Source organism: Channa argus, chromosome 1 (genome assembly GCF_033026475.1).
Source record: "Channa argus isolate prfri chromosome 1, Channa argus male v1.0, whole genome shotgun sequence".
In the NCBI taxonomy this organism is placed as follows: domain Eukaryota; kingdom Metazoa; phylum Chordata; class Actinopteri; order Anabantiformes; family Channidae; genus Channa; species Channa argus.
In genome coordinates, this window is record NC_090197.1 from 24,997,484 (window position 1) to 25,016,962 (window position 19,479).

The 19,479-nt window shown below is 38.8% G+C and overlaps 2 protein-coding genes across 3 annotated transcripts; one reads left to right on the forward strand and one right to left on the reverse strand.

Moving 5' to 3' along the window:
- The first annotated feature begins 685 nt into the window (after nucleotides 1–685).
- On the forward strand, nucleotides 686–15,123 carry ube2e1 (ubiquitin-conjugating enzyme E2E 1). 2 transcript variants are annotated; one of them, XM_067508910.1, is made up of 6 exons: nucleotides 686–800; nucleotides 1,978–2,142; nucleotides 2,338–2,388; nucleotides 13,102–13,234; nucleotides 13,794–13,941; nucleotides 14,514–15,123. In XM_067508910.1, the coding sequence occupies exons 2-6, from the start codon at nucleotides 1,985–1,987 to the stop codon at nucleotides 14,609–14,611; spliced, it is 588 nt and encodes a 195-aa protein (XP_067365011.1). In that variant the 5' UTR covers nucleotides 686–800; nucleotides 1,978–1,984; the 3' UTR covers nucleotides 14,612–15,123. The 2 variants fall into 2 exon arrangements, with proteins under 2 accessions (XP_067365011.1, XP_067365012.1); XM_067508911.1 differs by lacking the exon at nucleotides 686–800 and adding an exon at nucleotides 885–1,807.
- On the reverse strand, nucleotides 14,802–19,289 carry nkiras1 (NFKB inhibitor interacting Ras-like 1). Its single transcript, XM_067508912.1, has 4 exons — nucleotides 19,134–19,289; nucleotides 18,808–18,908; nucleotides 18,411–18,652; nucleotides 14,802–17,614 (listed from the first exon to the last, which is right to left on the reverse strand). The coding sequence occupies exons 2-4, from the start codon at nucleotides 18,899–18,901 to the stop codon at nucleotides 17,372–17,374; spliced, it is 579 nt and encodes a 192-aa protein (XP_067365013.1). The 5' UTR covers nucleotides 18,902–18,908; nucleotides 19,134–19,289; the 3' UTR covers nucleotides 14,802–17,371.
- Nucleotides 19,290–19,479: the final 190 nt, after the last annotated feature.

Below are 19,479 nucleotides of genomic sequence, written 5' to 3' on the forward strand. Positions count from 1 at the left end.
CAGGACGTCTGTCTGCTGCTGGACCAACACTTCCGGCGACAACAGGCACGCGTCCAGCAGCAGCGTCAAATTCTTGTTAGTCGTTCACGAGACTCCCGGAAAGTAGACGATTGAATCCTACAAAATAAAAGCACAATGTTTCGTCCCACAATCCATCTGATAATCCCTATCATCCACGGGATTTACTCAAAAACTCGCTCCAAGTGCAATCATAGCAGACTGAATAGATACTGGATGTCTATGTGTCATAAGAATAATTTAATAGAACTCACATGTTGGTTACAATACACACCATTACCAATAAGAATGTACGCTGTGCCTCTAGAGTCTATCCAATCTATCCAGCTACAAATTTTGTAAACAAATTACATTAATTATCACACATATTAAATATCTTTTATCTTAGGTTGTCATGAACTGACGGTGTTTCACATGATCCAAAGTTAAAACTCAATTTCTTCCCTTTGATTCCTCGTTTTATAACTTTTTACAATGTAATGGGACATCATTGCAGCAAATATTTTAAAAGACCGTTTTTGGCTTTTAAGGAAAACGTTACCGATTATTAATGTACAGAGTGGGACCTTTAATTAATTTGGGAGGGAAATGCTGCCGTCAGAATTTTTGGGTTTTGTTCAATTATAATAATAATTCAAATTAACTCGTGCGTTTGCCCTTCCTTTTATTTTTAAGACGTTGACCGGAAGTTTCGCGTCCTTCCATCGTGGGTGTTTTGACACTGGTGCGTCCAGGCGGCTGAGGCACACACACAAGCTGTGCACACACACACACAAAGAAAGGTATCAAATACTAAACGTTTGTATTCCAGCGCATTTTATTGTAACGTGTTTCGTCACTCGTGTCGTTTAGAGGGTGTTGGGACTAAAAACGCGTCCGTGTTACTGTCAGAGGAGATGTTAGGAGTCGGTCCATCCTGTGACTGGCTGCACTGAGATCAGCTGCATGTCGACGGATGCAGCTTTTAAAAATGCGAGGAAAAGCTTGACGCGAATGGCGTGTTGTATTTGTTTTGAATGGCGTAATTTGAGTCTAACGCCACAGCAACTGTTTGACAGCGCGGCAGTACCTCGCTGACTTCTTTAGGTGAAAGTTTCACTCGCCTGGAAATTGTTGATAATGCAGTGCTGGTGTTCCCTGCCGACTGCGACATCGCCCCGTCGATGTTGTTTCTGCTTTTCCATTTGGACCTGCTCCGCTGCGTGCGCTCCGCGTGTCGCTCAGTGCTGACGCTCCGAACTAGGCCTTTAGCCGAACTATTTTACCAAATGATTTCCTTTGTCGCAGCTCGACAAGGCTAAAAATAACGCCCGACGAGCTGAGGTCAGAATTCAGCGTTATGAAAGAGGAAAACACTCCCCTCGACAAGTTCACCTAGAACATCCACATAGTGGCGGTTTAAACTGATGGACCCAGTTAACCTGGGTCAACGTCTTGTCCACCAGGACCTGCTAGTTAAAACGACTGGCTCGTTTATGGAGTCCGACTGCACCGTGGAATGCATGGTTGTACTGTATAGGCTCCGTACACCTTCTATGTTAGGAAGAAAACGATGTGCAAAGCTCCATTGAATATCATGAATTTAAAGTTAACACGTTTCTCTGCAGCAGTTTCTGCTCAAACAAAACATAACCCGAGACAGTAATGAAACGGTTTCTGTTATATTCGTTTTACAAGTGTAGCACCAGACGGTCCAACCTTTCTGTAAAATATGGACCTAAATTACTAAACACAACTCGCTGTCTCCCACTGGTATTTGCAGCTGACAAAGACAGTATAAACAACAAAGGTAAATGGTACCAATTGGTATTAATTTACTGGGTGCATGCAACCTGGAGATATTTTAAAGACACAGGTCTCTGAGGAGGTGTAATATTCTGCAGGCTGTAGTGTAGTTAAATGTAAAGTAAAAACACTTTGTGTGTAGCCATACATCTCCTGTTTCTGTTTGTTCCCCAGGCTCGGTATGTCGGATGAAGATTCCCGTGCCAGCACAAGCTCTTCTTCCTCTTCTTCCTCAACTCATCATCAGCAGCAGCAACTGGAGGCGAATCCCCTGAAGAAACGAGAAAGCAAAGCCAGCATGAGCAAGACATCCAAACTACTCTCTACTAGTGCTAAAAGGTGACTGTACTCATAGAATTAGAAATTTGACGGAAAGGACACAAAAAGCATTACAGATGTCATGTTTGGCATATGAGATTTTCTCAATTGGGGGGTGGGGGTAGCTATGGTTTAGTGATGGCTTTTCACAACTGCAGCTTTGAGTATTTGATCAGACCTTAGATTTTGATGCATGCCTTTTTTTCCTCTTTGCAGAATTCAGAAGGAATTGGCTGACATTACGTTGGACCCACCACCAAACTGCAGGTGAGTGAATGAGTGTAGGATCAATTCAGAGAGACTTATTAACGTGTTATTAAAAACATCTGGAACACTGATGTGTGTGTTTCAGTGGCAGTGTGTCTTTCTTTTTTTTTTTTTTAATGAGGACATTAGTCTGTGATGAGCAGTTAAAACAAGTATTCCTTTATGTAGGCGTTTTGAATGTGAAGGTTGAAAGCTTCTTTTTTTGTCTCGATGCCAGAACAGATTTGTTTTGCTTCACTGTCTGGCATGTCTAGTCAGTCAAGACAAAAAATATCAACATAGTGAAACTCTCAACTGTCTACTTCATAAAGCCACAGCTACATGTGCTCTCTGTATCCTGGCTTTCAGAGTTTTCAGAACATAATAGATGGTGTACAAGGCTGACTCCTTATCACTTTGTTATAAAATTTGAGCTCTTTGTTCTTTTTTGCTTTTTGCTTTTTCAGGCGAGTATTGCTGTTGGAGTCTAATATTTCATTGGTACTGACTGACATTAATTTGTAGCACAGTGTTGAAAACTCAAAGCGTGGACCAAATATCTGGTCAGATTCACAGACTGACTTGCTTGATCTTTAAACACATAGCTTTCAGATTTCAGTCAAAATGTGCCAGTTTTAGACCATTCTTATATTTCAGCTTGTAGGTATACGTTTCACTTTACCCCAGTTAAAATATCCAAATGTAAAGATGTGTTTTGGTCCATGTTCTCATATCTAGCTGAGAAGAAAACCGCAGTAAAAATGCTGATGCTTTAAGTGCCATAAATGCACAAACACACACACTCATGGTTTTGCTGTACCGGACAGTGTTCATATAGGCTATGCATCAAAAAATAAACGGCAGCCCGAAACGCGCACAAGTGCCCCGCTGCGTGAAGCTGTGCTCACAAATACCGTGTGTCATTTGCAGTGTTGTTTACAAACCGCCCTCTGGTAATATTAAAACAGATTTAAATTTATTATACAAAAACCTGCTGTCTGGCTATTCTTCTGTGCAGGATGGTTTCTGAACAGTTTTTTGAACTTGGTTTTCTCAACTTGGAAATGCCATTATCTCACAATGTTGGCTTACTATTAACGGTACCTTAAGCAGGTAGTGCAGACTTGTTATTAGTCTTGTTAAGCGTATTTGGTCATCGTAGCCATAACTGAATAAGTAATAATAGTAAATAGTTTCATAAACCCCACTTTTGCAGTTATATTTGTTAAATTTTGGGGAATTTTATTTCAAGTTCAGTTTACTGACTTTTTTCTGACTTTCTGGTTTGGCAAAGGTCCCAATTATTGACTAACTGCATTATTTTATCTACTTCTATTTGTGTAAGATCAATTTGGGACAAACAGCCAATTTGGGACTTTGTCCAACATGAACACATACAGAGGCGTGTTCTTTTTTCCTTGCTCTGGTCCTAACAACAGTGATAATCAAGGTTGTGAAATTGAACCCAAAAAGACCTCTATATTGACATGCTCAAGTATACTGAGGCTTCAGGGGTGAAAAAAGTTTTTCTGCCTATTAAATTACTTTTATTTTTGTATTTATTTATTTATTTTTTCTGCTGTCTTTAAAACATGCCTGGCAAGTTTTGATACGTGTTATGAAAATGATTTATCAGTATGTGCTGGGGCTACAAGTCTGCTGTTACTTAATATGCTGCATGCTACTGACTTGTTTTGCACAAAACCGGGACACAAATGTTAATTCTGACGGCCATATCAGGGTTAGTTAAGTTGCATTGTGTCATTAAAGTAAAGCTCCCTACAGTCAGAACACAGTGAAAGGAAAGGAGGTTCAGGAAGATATGATATGCTTTGTCAAACAATTTTCCAACATTTCAGGTATCGCGTGATGACAAGGCTCTCGTTGGCACTGAAGTAGGTGAGGCACGTGTCTGCAGGTCAGGATGTCTAGACCTTAAAGGCGAGCTGATTGCATGGCAGCAAGCTCAAAACCACAAGTTGCGCAGCCCAGACCCAAAACACGCATTTAGGTGATTAAGTATGACCACAGAGGACCTTCAAGCTTCAGCAGTAGTTGTTTTATTCACCACTTCTCAGTGTCTGTATACAAGTTAGTCATAACTTCAGAAGAACCTGCACTGCAGCTGCTCCCCTAAACCCAGTGTCTTAGTGGTGGATTTGATAAGAGCAGGATTGTTGACATGACATTTATTTTTGAAACTTTTTTAAGGGAGTTTGATGTGATAATTATATTCAGATTTAGTTGAGAGCGTTATAACACGTCTCTGCTATCCTTTTTTGGTGTGTGTGTGTTTACATCATAAATAGCACTAGCAAACCCGGTGAACAAGTAGAGTTACTTTTTTCCTATGATCTTATTAGCAAATTCCACAAACTGACTAAAACCAGCATAGTTGCATTGCTGTGAAAAGATAAAAAAAAAAAAAACTTAAATGACATGTTCCTTCATAAGTATGAACAAACAGTGGCTATTTTTACTTTTACTTATTTTTACTTAATCCCACATACACCATCTTGCTACCCACTAGAATTAAATGTGTATTAATCCACGACTGTAAATAGTTTGCAGCAGATGCACAGTTTGAGTCATGTGTGTTGAAGGTGTTAGTACTCTGCTGTTAAAAATAAGATATTACTGAGCCATTTAAAAATGACACTATATATTTGTAAATAATTTTTTAAAAATGGATCTGATTAAGAGTGTTGAGAGATACACAACACATTGTTTAATGGCAATTAAAAAAATGAAAAACAACAGTCTGCTATTCATGGGTATTTTACACTTACCTTGTATGGTCCACACCCTCTGACTTTTCAGTTTGAATTAATCAAAATAGACCAGTTACAAGTAATTAAAGCTATTGTCTTGTTTAAATAATAGAAGGAAAAAACAAAACAGAATTGAAAATGAGTAGCACGTGCATAAGGGAAAAGGATTAGATGAGATATTTGATCTCAGTTTGGCCCAAGGAAGAATCACAAATATCAAATATTTAATTTTTCTGGGAGAAATAGAGAAGCAATATAAGAGCAATGCTACTTAAAAGTAAAAACAATAAACTGTGGAAGCTGCACGTTAAAGTGCTGGATGCCATAAGACAAAGCCAGTAGACAATGATGACAGGATGTACACATGTCATTTATTTATTACAATTTAACAAAAACACAAATCTTGGTTTGAATTTTTCAGGTCTCAAAACACCCATGTCAAGTATGATGGCAGTCAAATTTCAAGTTCTCCTTTTTATGATGTAAGCCTCCAGCTCTAGTGAGGATGCTGGGTTTTAAAAAAAAATAGTGAACAGTTTATCTCACTGTGAAAGTGAGAATAAAGATTCACTTCATGAGTGGAACACCCAAAGAAAAATCAGAACAAATAGGTTTCAACATGGACTGATAAACATCTGCACCATACATGTTTGGATTGTCTTATGATATGTCAGCCTGCCCTGGGAGAGAGAAATGTGACCTCTGATTTGACAGTTCTCATCTGGTCAAATGAACTAAAGGAAGTGCTTTAGAGTTAGACTAAATTAGTCCACACATATGCTGTCACTGCACTGTGCGTCATCAATATAAAGAAAGGCCTTAATTTTGTCATTTTATCACACTACGTCCTTTAGAAAAGCTTCTATTCAGCATTTCATGCAGAGAGAAGAGAGGGATTTTTGGTTGTTTCTGCTTCATTTAGCACAGAATCTGCTCATTAGGATATGAACAGAGCTGGCCTTGCAGATGCTGTATAATGGATTACACATTGATGAGTCAGGTGGTCGTTGTCTTGTTTCTCTGCTTGTTCTTAAAATGGACACTGGCAGATGAAAATGTATTCGGACTACTTTCTATTATCAGCACTTATCGAGTAGCAAACTACAGTAAGGGAGACTTTTACATGTCATTTATCAAAATCTAATTCCTCTCCACACAGGGAATGTCATGCAGGTCTGCTTTTATTTTTCTACGGCCTCATTGCCACTGAAGTGTGAACTGCAGACATCACAAGCCTGCCTCTCTCCCTTTCTCCCACCCGACCTGTTGCTTTCATTCATCATGTTTAATTCCCTGTTCCTTTCTTGACTACGTAGTTTATTTATTGCTCACTTCCTGTTACCCACACTTTATTCTCTCTGTTTCATTCTGCTTTGTTTTCTCATATACTCTTGTTGGCCAGATTATGTCTTAAGACGTTGCCCTTGTTAGTCACACAGATTCCTGACATTCCTGGGTTGACTGACAGCTAAGGAATGTTTTATGCTGTGTACAGTGAGGATGGTGAGAGCTATATGAGGATGGAAAGATTGAAAAGGAAGAGATGTTAATAATTTTATATACTTTTTTTTAACCTTTAAAAAAATTTATTGGGCTCTCCTTGTCATCCAGCTAAGGAATCTGTGTGTGTGTGTGTGTGTGTGTGTGTGTGTGTGTGTGTGTGTGTATGTGTGTGTTGGGTGAGAATCTGTGACGCCTGAGCAATCTGAGCCGCATGTGATCCCTCTGTTCAGTAGGTAATAGAAGTCTGTCCTCAAACACACACACACACACACCTCTGAAGTGTGTTACCAGCTTGTGTGTTTGAGACCACTGAGGTTTTCTCAACAGCTTCTTCATATCTATAAAAAGCCTCCTCCCTGGAGAGGAAGTGGCTGGCCTGTACACCGTTGTTACTTCGGAAAGCCCTGAAAGCAGCAATGAGCACTGAGCTGCTGCAACACAGATGGGAGTTTGAAGAAGTTTCCTTTCTGTCTGCCAGCCTTTACTTGGGCAGCAAGTGGAAGTAGATGCTTAAGTTTATCGTCTGTTAGCTACGTGTAGGACTGAGTATTAAAACTTTATACCATATTTATACTTAAATTTGTGTCTTGAATGGAGCATTCCACGATATTTTCATTGTTGGCAGGAGTTATGAGTAAAATGCAGTTGGTGTCCAGGTTAATTAATCGTAAGAGCTGAACCATACTACATATAGTGGGTCATGAGCGAGCTACCATCTGGATGTGTGCACAGTAGAGTGAGTCATGTTCTTTCAAATATTGTTGTTATTCTCCCACACTCTAGATGGTGCTGTTCTCCTAGAATGTGGTAGAAGCCTAGATCACGTTTCAATGTATTGAACATTTAACAGTTTCTGTATGTAAAAATTGTACAGCTTAAGTCGTGGGTTCTGTATTTTCTTTTGATCTATTTGTCTTTTATGAATATGGTAATTGTCAGGTAATTGCTGGGTTTTGGAAGGAGGCAGACAAGGAAGTTTTTTTTTTTTTGGTCGGGCTAGTCATCAAAAAAGATGTGTATTAGTGTGTTTGCTTACACATTTATCTCTGTCTTTTGGTGTTCACCTGTAAATCTCAGGTTGAAGCTATAGGCTTACGCCATGGCCTATGCTGTTGCGAACATTCATACTTGTGCACTGGTGTGCCTGTGTTGCTCTGCAATTACCCTGCCAAAATGCATGGTTGGGTTTCTTTGCCACTGTATTGACTTTCTTTGGTGGCAAGTGGAACTGAGCAGATCAGCAGTTACTTAATAATTACTTACTATACTAAGCTTACATAATCTATTGTGATGACTAATATATTGAATAAATCTGGTCTTTTTCAAGGCAGGCAGAAATGGCCTTTAAACTGTCAGTATGTATTTTTATGTTACTAGTTCTTTATTATTGTTTGGTGTAATGAGTACTGCACTTACAAGAATCCCGTTGTTATTTTATAGTAGTGTACCATAGATCACAAATGAATGAATCACACACCTACATTTGAAGACACAGAACACGACAGCTGAACACATCAAACTCTAACAAACATGCTTTTTTTTTATTGTGAAGTTTTGCTTGTATGAAATTGAAATGCTTGTTTTTTAAATTAAAAACACGATAATTACATTATCTCCTGTAGTAAATTAACCCATCATTGTGGAATCTGACTCTTTGTGTCATAGCAGGAGTATCAGTGCTACCGTGTGATTTTCATCCTGTCTTCATAAAGCACTGCGGGAACATTCAGAGGCTGATTGCCATTGTATTAAATTGGTTGGGGGGGGAGTCTCTACAGCACTCAAGGAAAGTGGAGTCATTATATTGTCTCAGTCGGGCAGCTTATTACAGTGTTTCTGCTTGTCATCACAATACCATTGCAAGCAGACAGTGGTGATTGAAAATGAAGCTGTGTGTTTGTGTGCATTAAGGCCTGAAGAGATGAGTTGCACAGCAGTGGGCTGAGTGTAACATGCATTGTGAATCAGATTAATTTAAAGATGGCCAATAATCTCAAAGATGTGCAGTTAGGAGAATAAAATGCATATTTTGATCATTCATAATCAGTTTCACAGTAATAGTCAAAGCTAAATTCAAACTAATTTCAGTCAAGAGATCAATCAGCAATGTTTCAGTAGTATTTTGTATTAAGTTGTACTTAATACTTGTTTTATTATCTGTGTGGGCAGATATTAAATATCAATTTGATAACAGCGGCTGCAATTACTGTTCTTCTTGACTAGCAGGAGATATTGTAGCAGTCACATTCCCTTCATCTTTGTCTTGGGGTTAAGGTGACATAAATGTTTTTTCTCTGCTGCTCATAATTACAGTCAGAGTAATGCATGAGATAGGACATGCATTTAACAAAAAGCATTTACATCGTTGATCTTACTCGCAACTCCCTACTTTGCTTCATGTTGTTTTGAATCACAAAAAGGAAATGAATTAATCTGCTGTTGCCCTCTGCTGTGTTGCTGGGGTCAGTAATGTAAGCCACTGTGTGCCTGTTTGAAAGGTTAAAGGCTTAGAAAAAAGGAAACTGCTCAAATGTCAGTCGTCTACTTATGGTGTGTGCACACAGAGGTCACAGAAAGAGCCCCCCTCACAATCTTGAATTGAATGACAACAGTGAATGCATAGCACATTACTGGCTCACACTAGCACCAGTTGGCCTTTATGTACATCAGGCTCAGGCAGGGTGTGAGTCGACTATGTGACTTGTGACTTTTTTGTCAAGTGTGAGACACCCCAGTCAGAGTGATTCAGTAGGAAAGGATATAACTGTTATTGGCACAGCAGTGGGAACTGACTGATGATTTGTGCTGTGACCTGGAATGTGAGTTAACAGTTTGGCCCAGGTCAGGGTTCCCCCTGCAGAAATACTGGTAACCAAGCATAAATAAATGGCATTTCTCTAATGAACGTGCGCTTTTTTTAACTGAGGGGCTTTTTCTTCTTATCACATGCACTATGACTGTCAAACTAATTCAGAACATATAGATCTTGTTTTGCTATCAGTGTTTGGAAAGAAATGTATAGTACCAAGTCCGTTGTTGTCTCTGGTGAATCATCACACTTCATTGATTCTATTTTATGAAATCCATTCATGAATACTAAAAATTAATTGGTTTCAACTTCAATTAGCTCTGTATTTCAGGGGTATTCTATGGAAGTAATAAAACTATTTTTAAAGGGCAACTTCACCAATTTCCGACTTTTAGTTTAGGGTGCAAATGTACATGAATGCTTTTGAACTCTCTCTGATGTCCCATTTTTAAAATAGTTCTCGGCTTATAGCTGAAAATCTTCAGATATAATGATATAATCTGGGGGAGCACTGGAAAAGCTCATAAAGTGACCAAGATGACATAATGTGAACTGAAGGTTCTTCCAAGGGATGTCATCAGTTTATAGTAGAGAGATATTTTAATGGAGGGAAGTTCAATGGCATTCATTTACATGTACTACTCAAAATAGAACCAAAAGAAGGAAGTTCAATATCAGTGAAGGCGTCCTTTAAAGGTAGTGAAATATAACAAACATAACCAACCTGGGATAAAGGACGTTGCTTGTATGTAAAAGGTCACAAACCAGAGAGAATGAGAACTAGTTGTATATTTCCTGCTGCCAGGTTAATTTCTGGACTAGTTCCAGGTGAGTGAGCACTCTTTAGCTATACTCAGTCACTCTTAACCCATAGGACCAACTTCCTGTTACAACACATAAGGTTGTCTGTGCAAAACTGGTGCTTGACCTGTGTCTTAATTTGAGTTTCATTATGAGTATGGTAGATTGTTCAGCAGTTAATGTGGAGCACTAGAGAAGTATGATAGTGTACTGTGAACTAAAGCTGTACGTATGAGGGTGTTTGCCACACATTCACTGTTAAACTTTATGTTGGAGTTAAAAGTGTTACATTGAGCAGAACTGCTGCAGACATACACTCACCGGCCACTTTATCTGTTGAACAACTCCCTAATGCAAAGATGCATTTATGCATGTAGACATGGTCTAGATGATCTGCTGAAGTTCCAAGCATCATGATGGGGAAGATTTAAGTGACTTGGTTCTTGGTGGTATATGGGCTGGTCTGAGTATTTCAAAAACTGCTGATCTACTAGGATTTACAGAGAATGGTCAGAAAAAGAGAAAATATCCAGTGAGCAGCAGTTCTCTCAGTGAAAATGCCTGGTTAATGCCAGAGTGCACAGGAGAACAGCCAGACTGGTTTGAGCTGATAGAAAGACAACAGTAATTCAAATAATCAGTTGTTACAGTCAAGGTGCAGAAGAGCATCTCTGAACACACAACATGTGGGAACTTGAAGCAGATGGTCTACAGCAGATGGTCTACAGCAGCAGTGTTACTCCTGTCAGCGAAGAACAGGAAACTGACGTTACTAAACACAAGGGCTCACCAAAAGATGGCATCCATCACTGGAAAATAGAAGATTGGAAAGATGTTGCCTGGTCTCATGAGTCTCAATTTCTGCTGCAATATTCAGATGGTAGTCTGTGAATGTGGCATAACTGACATGAAAGCATGAATTCAGCCTACCAATTGACATATATTTTTAGAATCTGTGGATTCTGCTTTCATTTGAGATGTATGTTGTAAAAAAGGAGATTTGTTGATGAGCATGGCCATCCCTTTATAACCACAGTGTGCCTATCTTCTGATGACTACTTTCTACAGGACAATGTCCCATTTCACTAAGATATAATCCTCTCAAGCTGGTTTCTGGAACATTGATAATGAGTTCAGTGAACTCAAATAGCTTCCACAATCACTAGAGCTCAAGCCAGTTGAGTGTAGTGGAACGAGAGATGTGCATCATGGATTTCACATCCACAAAACTGTGTGATGCAATCATTTCAATATGGACCAAATTCTCCAAGGAATGTTTCCAGCACCTTGTTGGATTTATGCCACAAAGAAATATGGAAGCTCTAAAGGCAAAAGAGGGACCAACCTGGTTTTAGCAAATTATATCTAATAATATTGTGTCTGGAGGGTGTTGAAGAGATTTATGCATCTTTTTGTTTCTTTATATTCCTGTACACTGTGTTTTGCTTGTAGAATGTTCCACAAACAGCTTGAAAAGAAAAATAAAATGAAACATTTTTGAGCACTTCATTGGGCTTCATTACTCTACCAGAAGCAGCCTTGGCTTAATTTGCTGCTGCTCTTAAAATACAGTTCCTGTAAAGAGCCTGCCCCTCCCAAGCCTCATCTCCACAGGCTAAAGGAAGTCTTGTATACGGACCATTGCTCTTAATAGTTTGAAAGAAGTACCAATGATGGTGATGTGGAATAGATGTTTGGAAGGATTTTTGGCTGCAGAAAATTAGAAAGGTGGTCATCTTTTAGACATTGTATTTATTTACCATATTGCCTCATTACTAAGAACAACTATATAAGTTAAAGCTAATGGCTCAGGTCAAAGATAGGGGTCTATGATCTTTAAGTGGGAGTAAGGTGTGACATACAAGTTGGGTCTGAGGGAGCTTTAGGGTCTTTTACACCAAGGGTTGCCTGAAAACCCTGAGCAAAAGTTTTGAAGATAAAAAAAATCATTGATGTAGATTGTAAATGTAATTGCACTTGCACATGAATGGTGCCGATCATGGCAGGCAGATTGAAATCTGTTACTGGAAGATTCCCACACATTAGCTTTTTCACAAAAAATAACTACACCAAGTATATTAAAAGCTTTAGCTTTAGCTGTACAATAAGTGCATTTTTTTAAATGGTCTATCAGTAAAGTTCCTTTGTCTTCCTTAAATACATTCTGCAATATTTTTTAACTCTTGAGCTTCTCAGCTCAGTTTTGGCAGATTATGTAAGAAAGGTTTGTCACATGTTAAACACCCCAATGATAGTTGGTAGTGAGAACCAAGGTAACTGCATTCCCATTTGCAGTGGTTATGCTATTCAGCGGCTGACTAAAAACAGACATTGAACTGGTATTGATCTTCTTATCTGACTGAGTAGGCACATTCCCCTAAATGTCAAAGCATTGACCTTGTGGGTTTAAACAGTTTGGATTGAGCGACAGATAATGTCCGTTTGAATGAAAATGCACAAGGTGCTCGGACTGTCATTGTATTGTCATGTATTGGCCCAGTGGCTGGGGGTGTATCTGTCCCAGTGCCCTTAATTTCTACTGGAAGATCAGGATGATGGAAGAAAAAAAAACTAAACTGACAATGTGACAACAGCAAAAATGCAGGCAGGATGATTGAAACGAAGTAAAGGAGTTGGTCTGTCTGCATCCAGATGTCCCGCAGAAGTTGTTTGTATTGAATTCATACTTCTAGGTTCTTTATCTGCCATAGTCAAATAAAAAATTGCAGTCAAATAACCCTTATGATTAAAACTTTGCAATTTTCTTAATTTGTTTTAGCTTTAAAAGCCACTGTTTGTATTTAACAGCATCACTGTGTTAATCCAGAATAACTATTGTTACCACAACAGTGCTGGTCCGAAAGGAGACAACATCTATGAGTGGAGGTCAACCATCTTGGGCCCTCCAGGCTCAGTGTATGAGGGAGGAGTGTTCTTCCTGGACATTGCCTTCACAACAGACTACCCCTTCAAACCACCCAAGGTAAAACTCTTTTACACTCAGTAATGCAACCCAATACAGCAGATCTTTCATGAATTCTACTTCTAAAAGATCACAAAGTCTCAGTTTTTATGTTGGAACTGCCAAATGTTTTAAATCTGTTTATTAGTGGGTGTCAGCATCCAGCAAAACCTGTTCTGTGAGTCATGCGTTGATGCCTCTCTTTCAGACAGATGTTATTTTCATACTTTTCACTAGAGGGCACACCTAATTCACTGAAAAGCAACTGAAATCACCAGATCTTAGTTCTTCAGGCCTCTCAAAAATATGTCATCCTTCATCCCTGATGCTTGTCTTTCATTTTTCTTTTTCCTTTTTTTTTTTTGGAAGGAGCTACACTGAATTAAAGAATGTAGAACTTCACTGTTTAATTAAGATGTGAAGATGCTGGAGTGAATGTTGACAGATATAATACAACTATTTGCCTGATAGACACATTATGAAACAGTTATTTTTCTGTGAAGTTTGGTATACCTGAGGGAACAAAATGTACTAAAGTTGTTGTTTGTAGGTTCATCCTTTGTTTTGTGTGTGTATCCAGGTGACATTCCGCACGAGGATCTACCACTGTAACATCAACAGCCAGGGGGTGATCTGTCTGGACATCCTTAAGGACAACTGGAGTCCTGCCCTCACCATCTCCAAGGTCCTACTGTCTATCTGCTCCCTGCTCACTGACTGCAACCCTGGTGAGAGCTGCAGTGCATACACACAAACACACACACCTAGATTCAACATAATTATCAACCTTATAGCAATGTTTTCTGGCTAATTTGTTTTTTAATTAATACTAGTTAATTAATAATCCGTATTGTTTCTGGCAAATTTGTGTTGTTGCAACAATAGGTAGTTAAACTAATGCACAATATTTTAATATTGTATTGTAAAGATTAATGGCAGATTTTTGCCTTTTGTGTATCATGTTTGTTCTTAAAACTAATATGTTTAAATAAGCTGCCAGCCACGCAGTGCTGGTTCCAGGCCCGGTAGAAAGTGAGGAGGGTTTTGTCAGAAAGGGGCAAATCAACATGCTGATCCTGAACTTACAGGATAAGCCGAAAGGACAAAAAAACAAAAGATGGCAAAACAAAAAAGTAAAATAAATGCCCAACTAGAAATTATAAGGAATGCTTTAAGAAGTAATAGCTACAGATTCTGGAAGCTGATACTTTATGAATAATAGCACTGCAGTAATGTAATAGTAAGGTATCAACAGAATAGAAATGCGTGAAAGAAAAAACTTTTGTTTATGTGTTCCCAGCTGACCCTCTGGTTGGAAGCATCGCCACACAGTACACAACAAACAGACCTGAGCACGACAGGATAGCCAAACAATGGACCAAGCGCTACGCCACATAATTAGCAGAGCAGCTGCTGCTGCCACTGCTAAGGTGACATGAGGATGTAGGGGTGGGGTGGGGTGGGGTGGGGCTCCTAATAGAGGAGGAAAGCAGGGTAGGTAGAGTGGGGGATGGATTTTTATCTGTGAATTAAATTCTTAACTCCTGACGTTTTGTTGTTCATTGTATGTTTTAAGTTATCTCTGGCCCAAATATACTCTGATCTGGCAATAATGCATTTAGTGATTTTTTTATTTTTTTTTTATTTTGTGCTTGAAGATGGACATTAATACAAAACTGCTTGACAAAATTTCTCACAGCATGGTTCACAGTCATTTGTCTGTGTAAATTCTCACACGTATTAAAAGTTCCAGTTGGTGTTTGCTACCCTTTCCAAACTCCTGGTCTTTGAAAGCTGTTTTACACATGTAGACATATTTAGATATGGATGGATAATGGTTGTGATTTGTGTTCTGTACTTATGAAAAGCTGTTTGTTTCTACCTTAAAGAATTAAACATTACAAATTAAAGCATCAGACTTTGGTTATTTGAAACACCTTCAAAATTTAACATGAGATTGACTTCACCACCAAAATAAAGTTTCCAGAGGAGTCAACATGAAGAAGCTACATTTTATTGAGTGCATCATAAAACAAGACTTGCAAAGCACAGAATAATTTAGGGACAGCATGATCTCACTACATTTTTCTACTAGCAGCATATGAAGTGTTATTACTCTTGAAACCAGTGCAGATCATTCTCTACAAGTCTCTGCATTCTCAAAAGTCAAGGAATGTTGTTTATTGAAGTGATAAAAATAAGTTAGTTAAAAAATAAATATTCCTCTCAACACTGACATTTTTACGGTTAAAAAGGTTCAGACATACACAGCTTTAAATTGCAGCCCCACTAGATTCAGTAGGCTGGGTGACATGATTGCAGGATTTGCAGTCATATCACAAGTAAAGGCAGTACCAGGAATATTATTGCTGCCAGTCCATTTCTTTTTTTCCCTACCGTATGGACTAGACATAGGCTAGTTGTGTTCTACTTAAAGAAGAGGTAATGCTGCAAACATCAATGGTGGGAAATGACAAAGTGCAATATATATAGTTAATTTGCAGTCTACTGTACATGGGAATACACTTGAAGGGTCACATGTTGAACCAGTTTATAGGAAGCTGTCAGATTTCTCTAGTCTGTCTTAAAGTCACAATCACATGTTCACATGTGTGTTTACAGAGTAATAGTTTGCTGTGGGGCTGTAATAATATCTCTTCCATGCTATGGCAACTAGGGGGAAGACATTTCTTCCAGTGTACATATGGGCACAACGGTCAATCATCAAGAAAAACATTTCTCTTAACACGTTTCAGGTGAAAAATATGTAAGTGTAGCAAATAATTTTACCATTAACCCAAATGTGAAAATCTGAGTTCCATATTTAGGTCTTCTCAAATCTTTGGTACTAAAGTGCTACAATTTTTTTTAGGGTTTTTTTCCCCCCCATGTAGCTCTGATTGACTACACTGTCACTGGCAACATATTAGTTGTGGTTTGTCACTGATCCATTTCTTTTTTTTTTTCTAGAGGATCAATTCCAAGTATACACCTATTTCCAAGTTCTACGTTTTAACTTCATTCTCAGAGAGAGAGATGTGGATATCAGCACACCTTGTGTCTGTAATTGAGGGTTTGCCATCAAAACTTGTTTAGCATAGGGTAGATTAAAAAGCAGGAAGAAACTGCTACCCTGGTCCACTACACAAAAAGCTAAAAAAACATTTAATTAAAAAAAAAAAAAAAAAAAAAAAATATATATATATATATATATATATATATTTTTTTTTTATTTATTTTTTTTTCATGGGTACTGTACACATGCACTGTGTAATCCAATGAAATGTAGTTAAAACAGTAGTGACTGTAAATAGTCTGGAAGGAGCCATCCAGACCATTCACTAGAGCAGTCGTTCTCAATCCTGGTCCTGCTCTGCTTGACTGTGTTCAGTCAATCAGAAGACGGAAGATGCCATTTCACATTGTCTTTCCTACCCTCCTTTTTCTGAGATGGTATATCTAGCGCTCTACGGCTGTTGAGCACAGGTAGAGTACAGGCACACTGCCACAACTTGACAACCTCATAACAAGATGATAAAAGGCCACATTGTGCACAGAGCTCTTAGCAGGAAATAGTTCAGGAACATAACTCCCCCTGCACCCACACATTTTGTCCCCAAATGTGTTCCCACACTGAGAGTGCCTGGTTTGGTACCATAAATCCTGAACATAGAATAACACTCTGTCTGGCAACCAGTTCTAGAACAAGAGACATAATGGATAACTGTAAATGGATAACTGATTGTTGGTCAGAAAATGTCTCCAATGTGTTACTACCTCTAAAAGGTTCAAAAATGTATTTTTTACATTGATGTCTGTGAACAGATTAAACAAATTAGCTTTTCATTCCTGAATGCAGCTAGCCTTTAGCTTGGCATCTTTATGTTAACACATCCTGATCCAGTTCTGTAGTAAACAGACAAAATATTGGTCTAGACACTCATCTCACTTTGAGGGGAAAAAAAGGCCAACAACCATACTTCCCAAAATTCTCAAATATGTGAATAAATGTGTGTAAAATGCTGAAAATGATGAATATTAGAAACTAAACCTCTGTTGGAAAACTAAGGTTTAAACACATCCTGCTGCTTATTCACCATGAGGTGAATGTATTCTATTAAAAGAAAATCAGAACGGGGGGGATGCATCATCAGAAATTTATATGTCATTGGACGAGGTACCCTTGCTTTTGCGTCCTGGCAGAGGGAAGGAAGATTTGCTCTGAGGCTGTGTGAGGCGGCTTGTCAACTGGGTGAAGGGCTCGATGAGAGAGTTACGTTCGGCAACGCTCACCTCCCACAGCTTCACCTTCTCGCCTCGCGCCCACTGCTGTGCCACCTCCTGATCAACCTGACGACGCTCCCGCAGGTCCGTCTTATTCCCCAGCACTATGACTGTCACCTGAGAACACAACAAACACACCTGAATCCTTTCCAGTTCCATTTTTAAAGACAGTAGTGAATAAACATTATGCATCATCATGACAATATATAACAGCTAGTATAACTACTGGTTAAAAACCTTATTTCTCTGTTTGCTAAAATTATAATTTTACATACATTTGTATAATGGAAGCTTCTCGACGATATAAAACAAAAACAACGCCTGAGCCTCTATGAGGTTCAAGGCCATTGTACAGTGGTGCTTGAATTTTCATTAATATCCTATAGAATCGTCTATCATTTCTAGCACCCACCAAGAAATACTGGGGGCACAAACCCACATAAGATAGTGAGGTAACTGTGCCAATCAGTAGAACCGGCAAAGCCAAAAACCAGGGATGCAAACTGGTGAGGCTCTAAAATGATGACAGCAGATTCCCCCTCCCACCCAAAAAAACCCTGAGGATCTCCTTTCTGAATAGTAAACATGACACATTAAACACTACATTTGTATCAAAAAAAATGAATTAATTAAAATTATGTGAGTGGCTGCTAAACTGATGTTCACAACCTGCAGGTACAACCTGACAATAGGATCGCCTTAATACTCTACTCTAATAAAATACTTTACAAGTCAAATGTCGATTCCCTGTGTATTTACACATTAACAGCAAACTGACTTTGGAAACACCTTGTTGTCCAATAACTACTTGTTCCTCATACTAAATCCGAGGATCTGAAATGGATGTGAGATTTACTGGAGACAACATCACGAGGTGACGCGGTTATTAAAGTAGACTTTGAACCAGTCGCACCTCTTTTTTATCTCTAGATTTGTCAATCTCCTTCTTCAGAATGTCCACCCTCTTGAAAGACTCTAAGCTGTCAATGCTGTAGACAAGCACAAAGCCGTCTGCCACTGAGTAGTAGTGTTTGGGCAGCTCTTGTCCATCATGGAGACCCTTGGTATCGTAGAGCCGCAGCTGTTCCTTCACACCTCGGTCAGTTTCCACTGAAGCCACATATACATCCTCCTGTGTCTCATTGGACACAGATCCTAGAAAACAGGACAGACAATAAAAAGTTGCTATGGGAAGACCTGAACAGCAATATGAAGCATTATGAAGTAAAAACGACTATATAACGACTGACAAAAGGCCAACTATATTTTATATGTATTATTTCTCATCTCAACCCAGGTGCATTTCTTACCTACTGAGTGATTTCCATACAGCAAATGTTCCAAAATGGCAGTTTTTCCAACTGCTGCCTGGCCACACACCACAACTTTACAGCCTTTCCCCATGTTAAACCTTTAATGTATCAACATAAAACGTCAGATTTGTTTCATAGTCCTGTCTAAGACCTGCTATAGCACTTTAACACAAACAAGACTTTCTCTCTGCCCGTGTCAGTGGGGCGTTCTTAGCGTTAGCATGATGTTAGCTAGTTTGGCAGACTATGGCAACTTATTGTGCATCATGTAAAGACAAAAAGGACAGCCACGCTGCCAAAACAGGTTATGGTGAGTTCCTGACCTCAATTAAGAGTAAAAGTAGGTATCCGTCAAGTCTTTAGAGGAGCCGGGTCCCGTGCGTAGAACATCCATTCTGCTCTGCTAGCACTTTGACCAGCCTTATTCACAACGCATGCGTAACTGACACCATTAACTACGCCTTCAAAATAAAAGCAGTTAAGGAACGTACGCGATGAACTACAGTCAATTAACAATTGGTTTCTGCTACACGTGTAGTCAGTGTTGTAGTATTTTGCCCTAAAAAAATAGTTTGGATTATTATACAAACATAGTCACACGTCGGTTGGACTTATTTTGTCTATTGTGTGATCATATAATCCAATCTAATAACATCATAGAAAAAATAT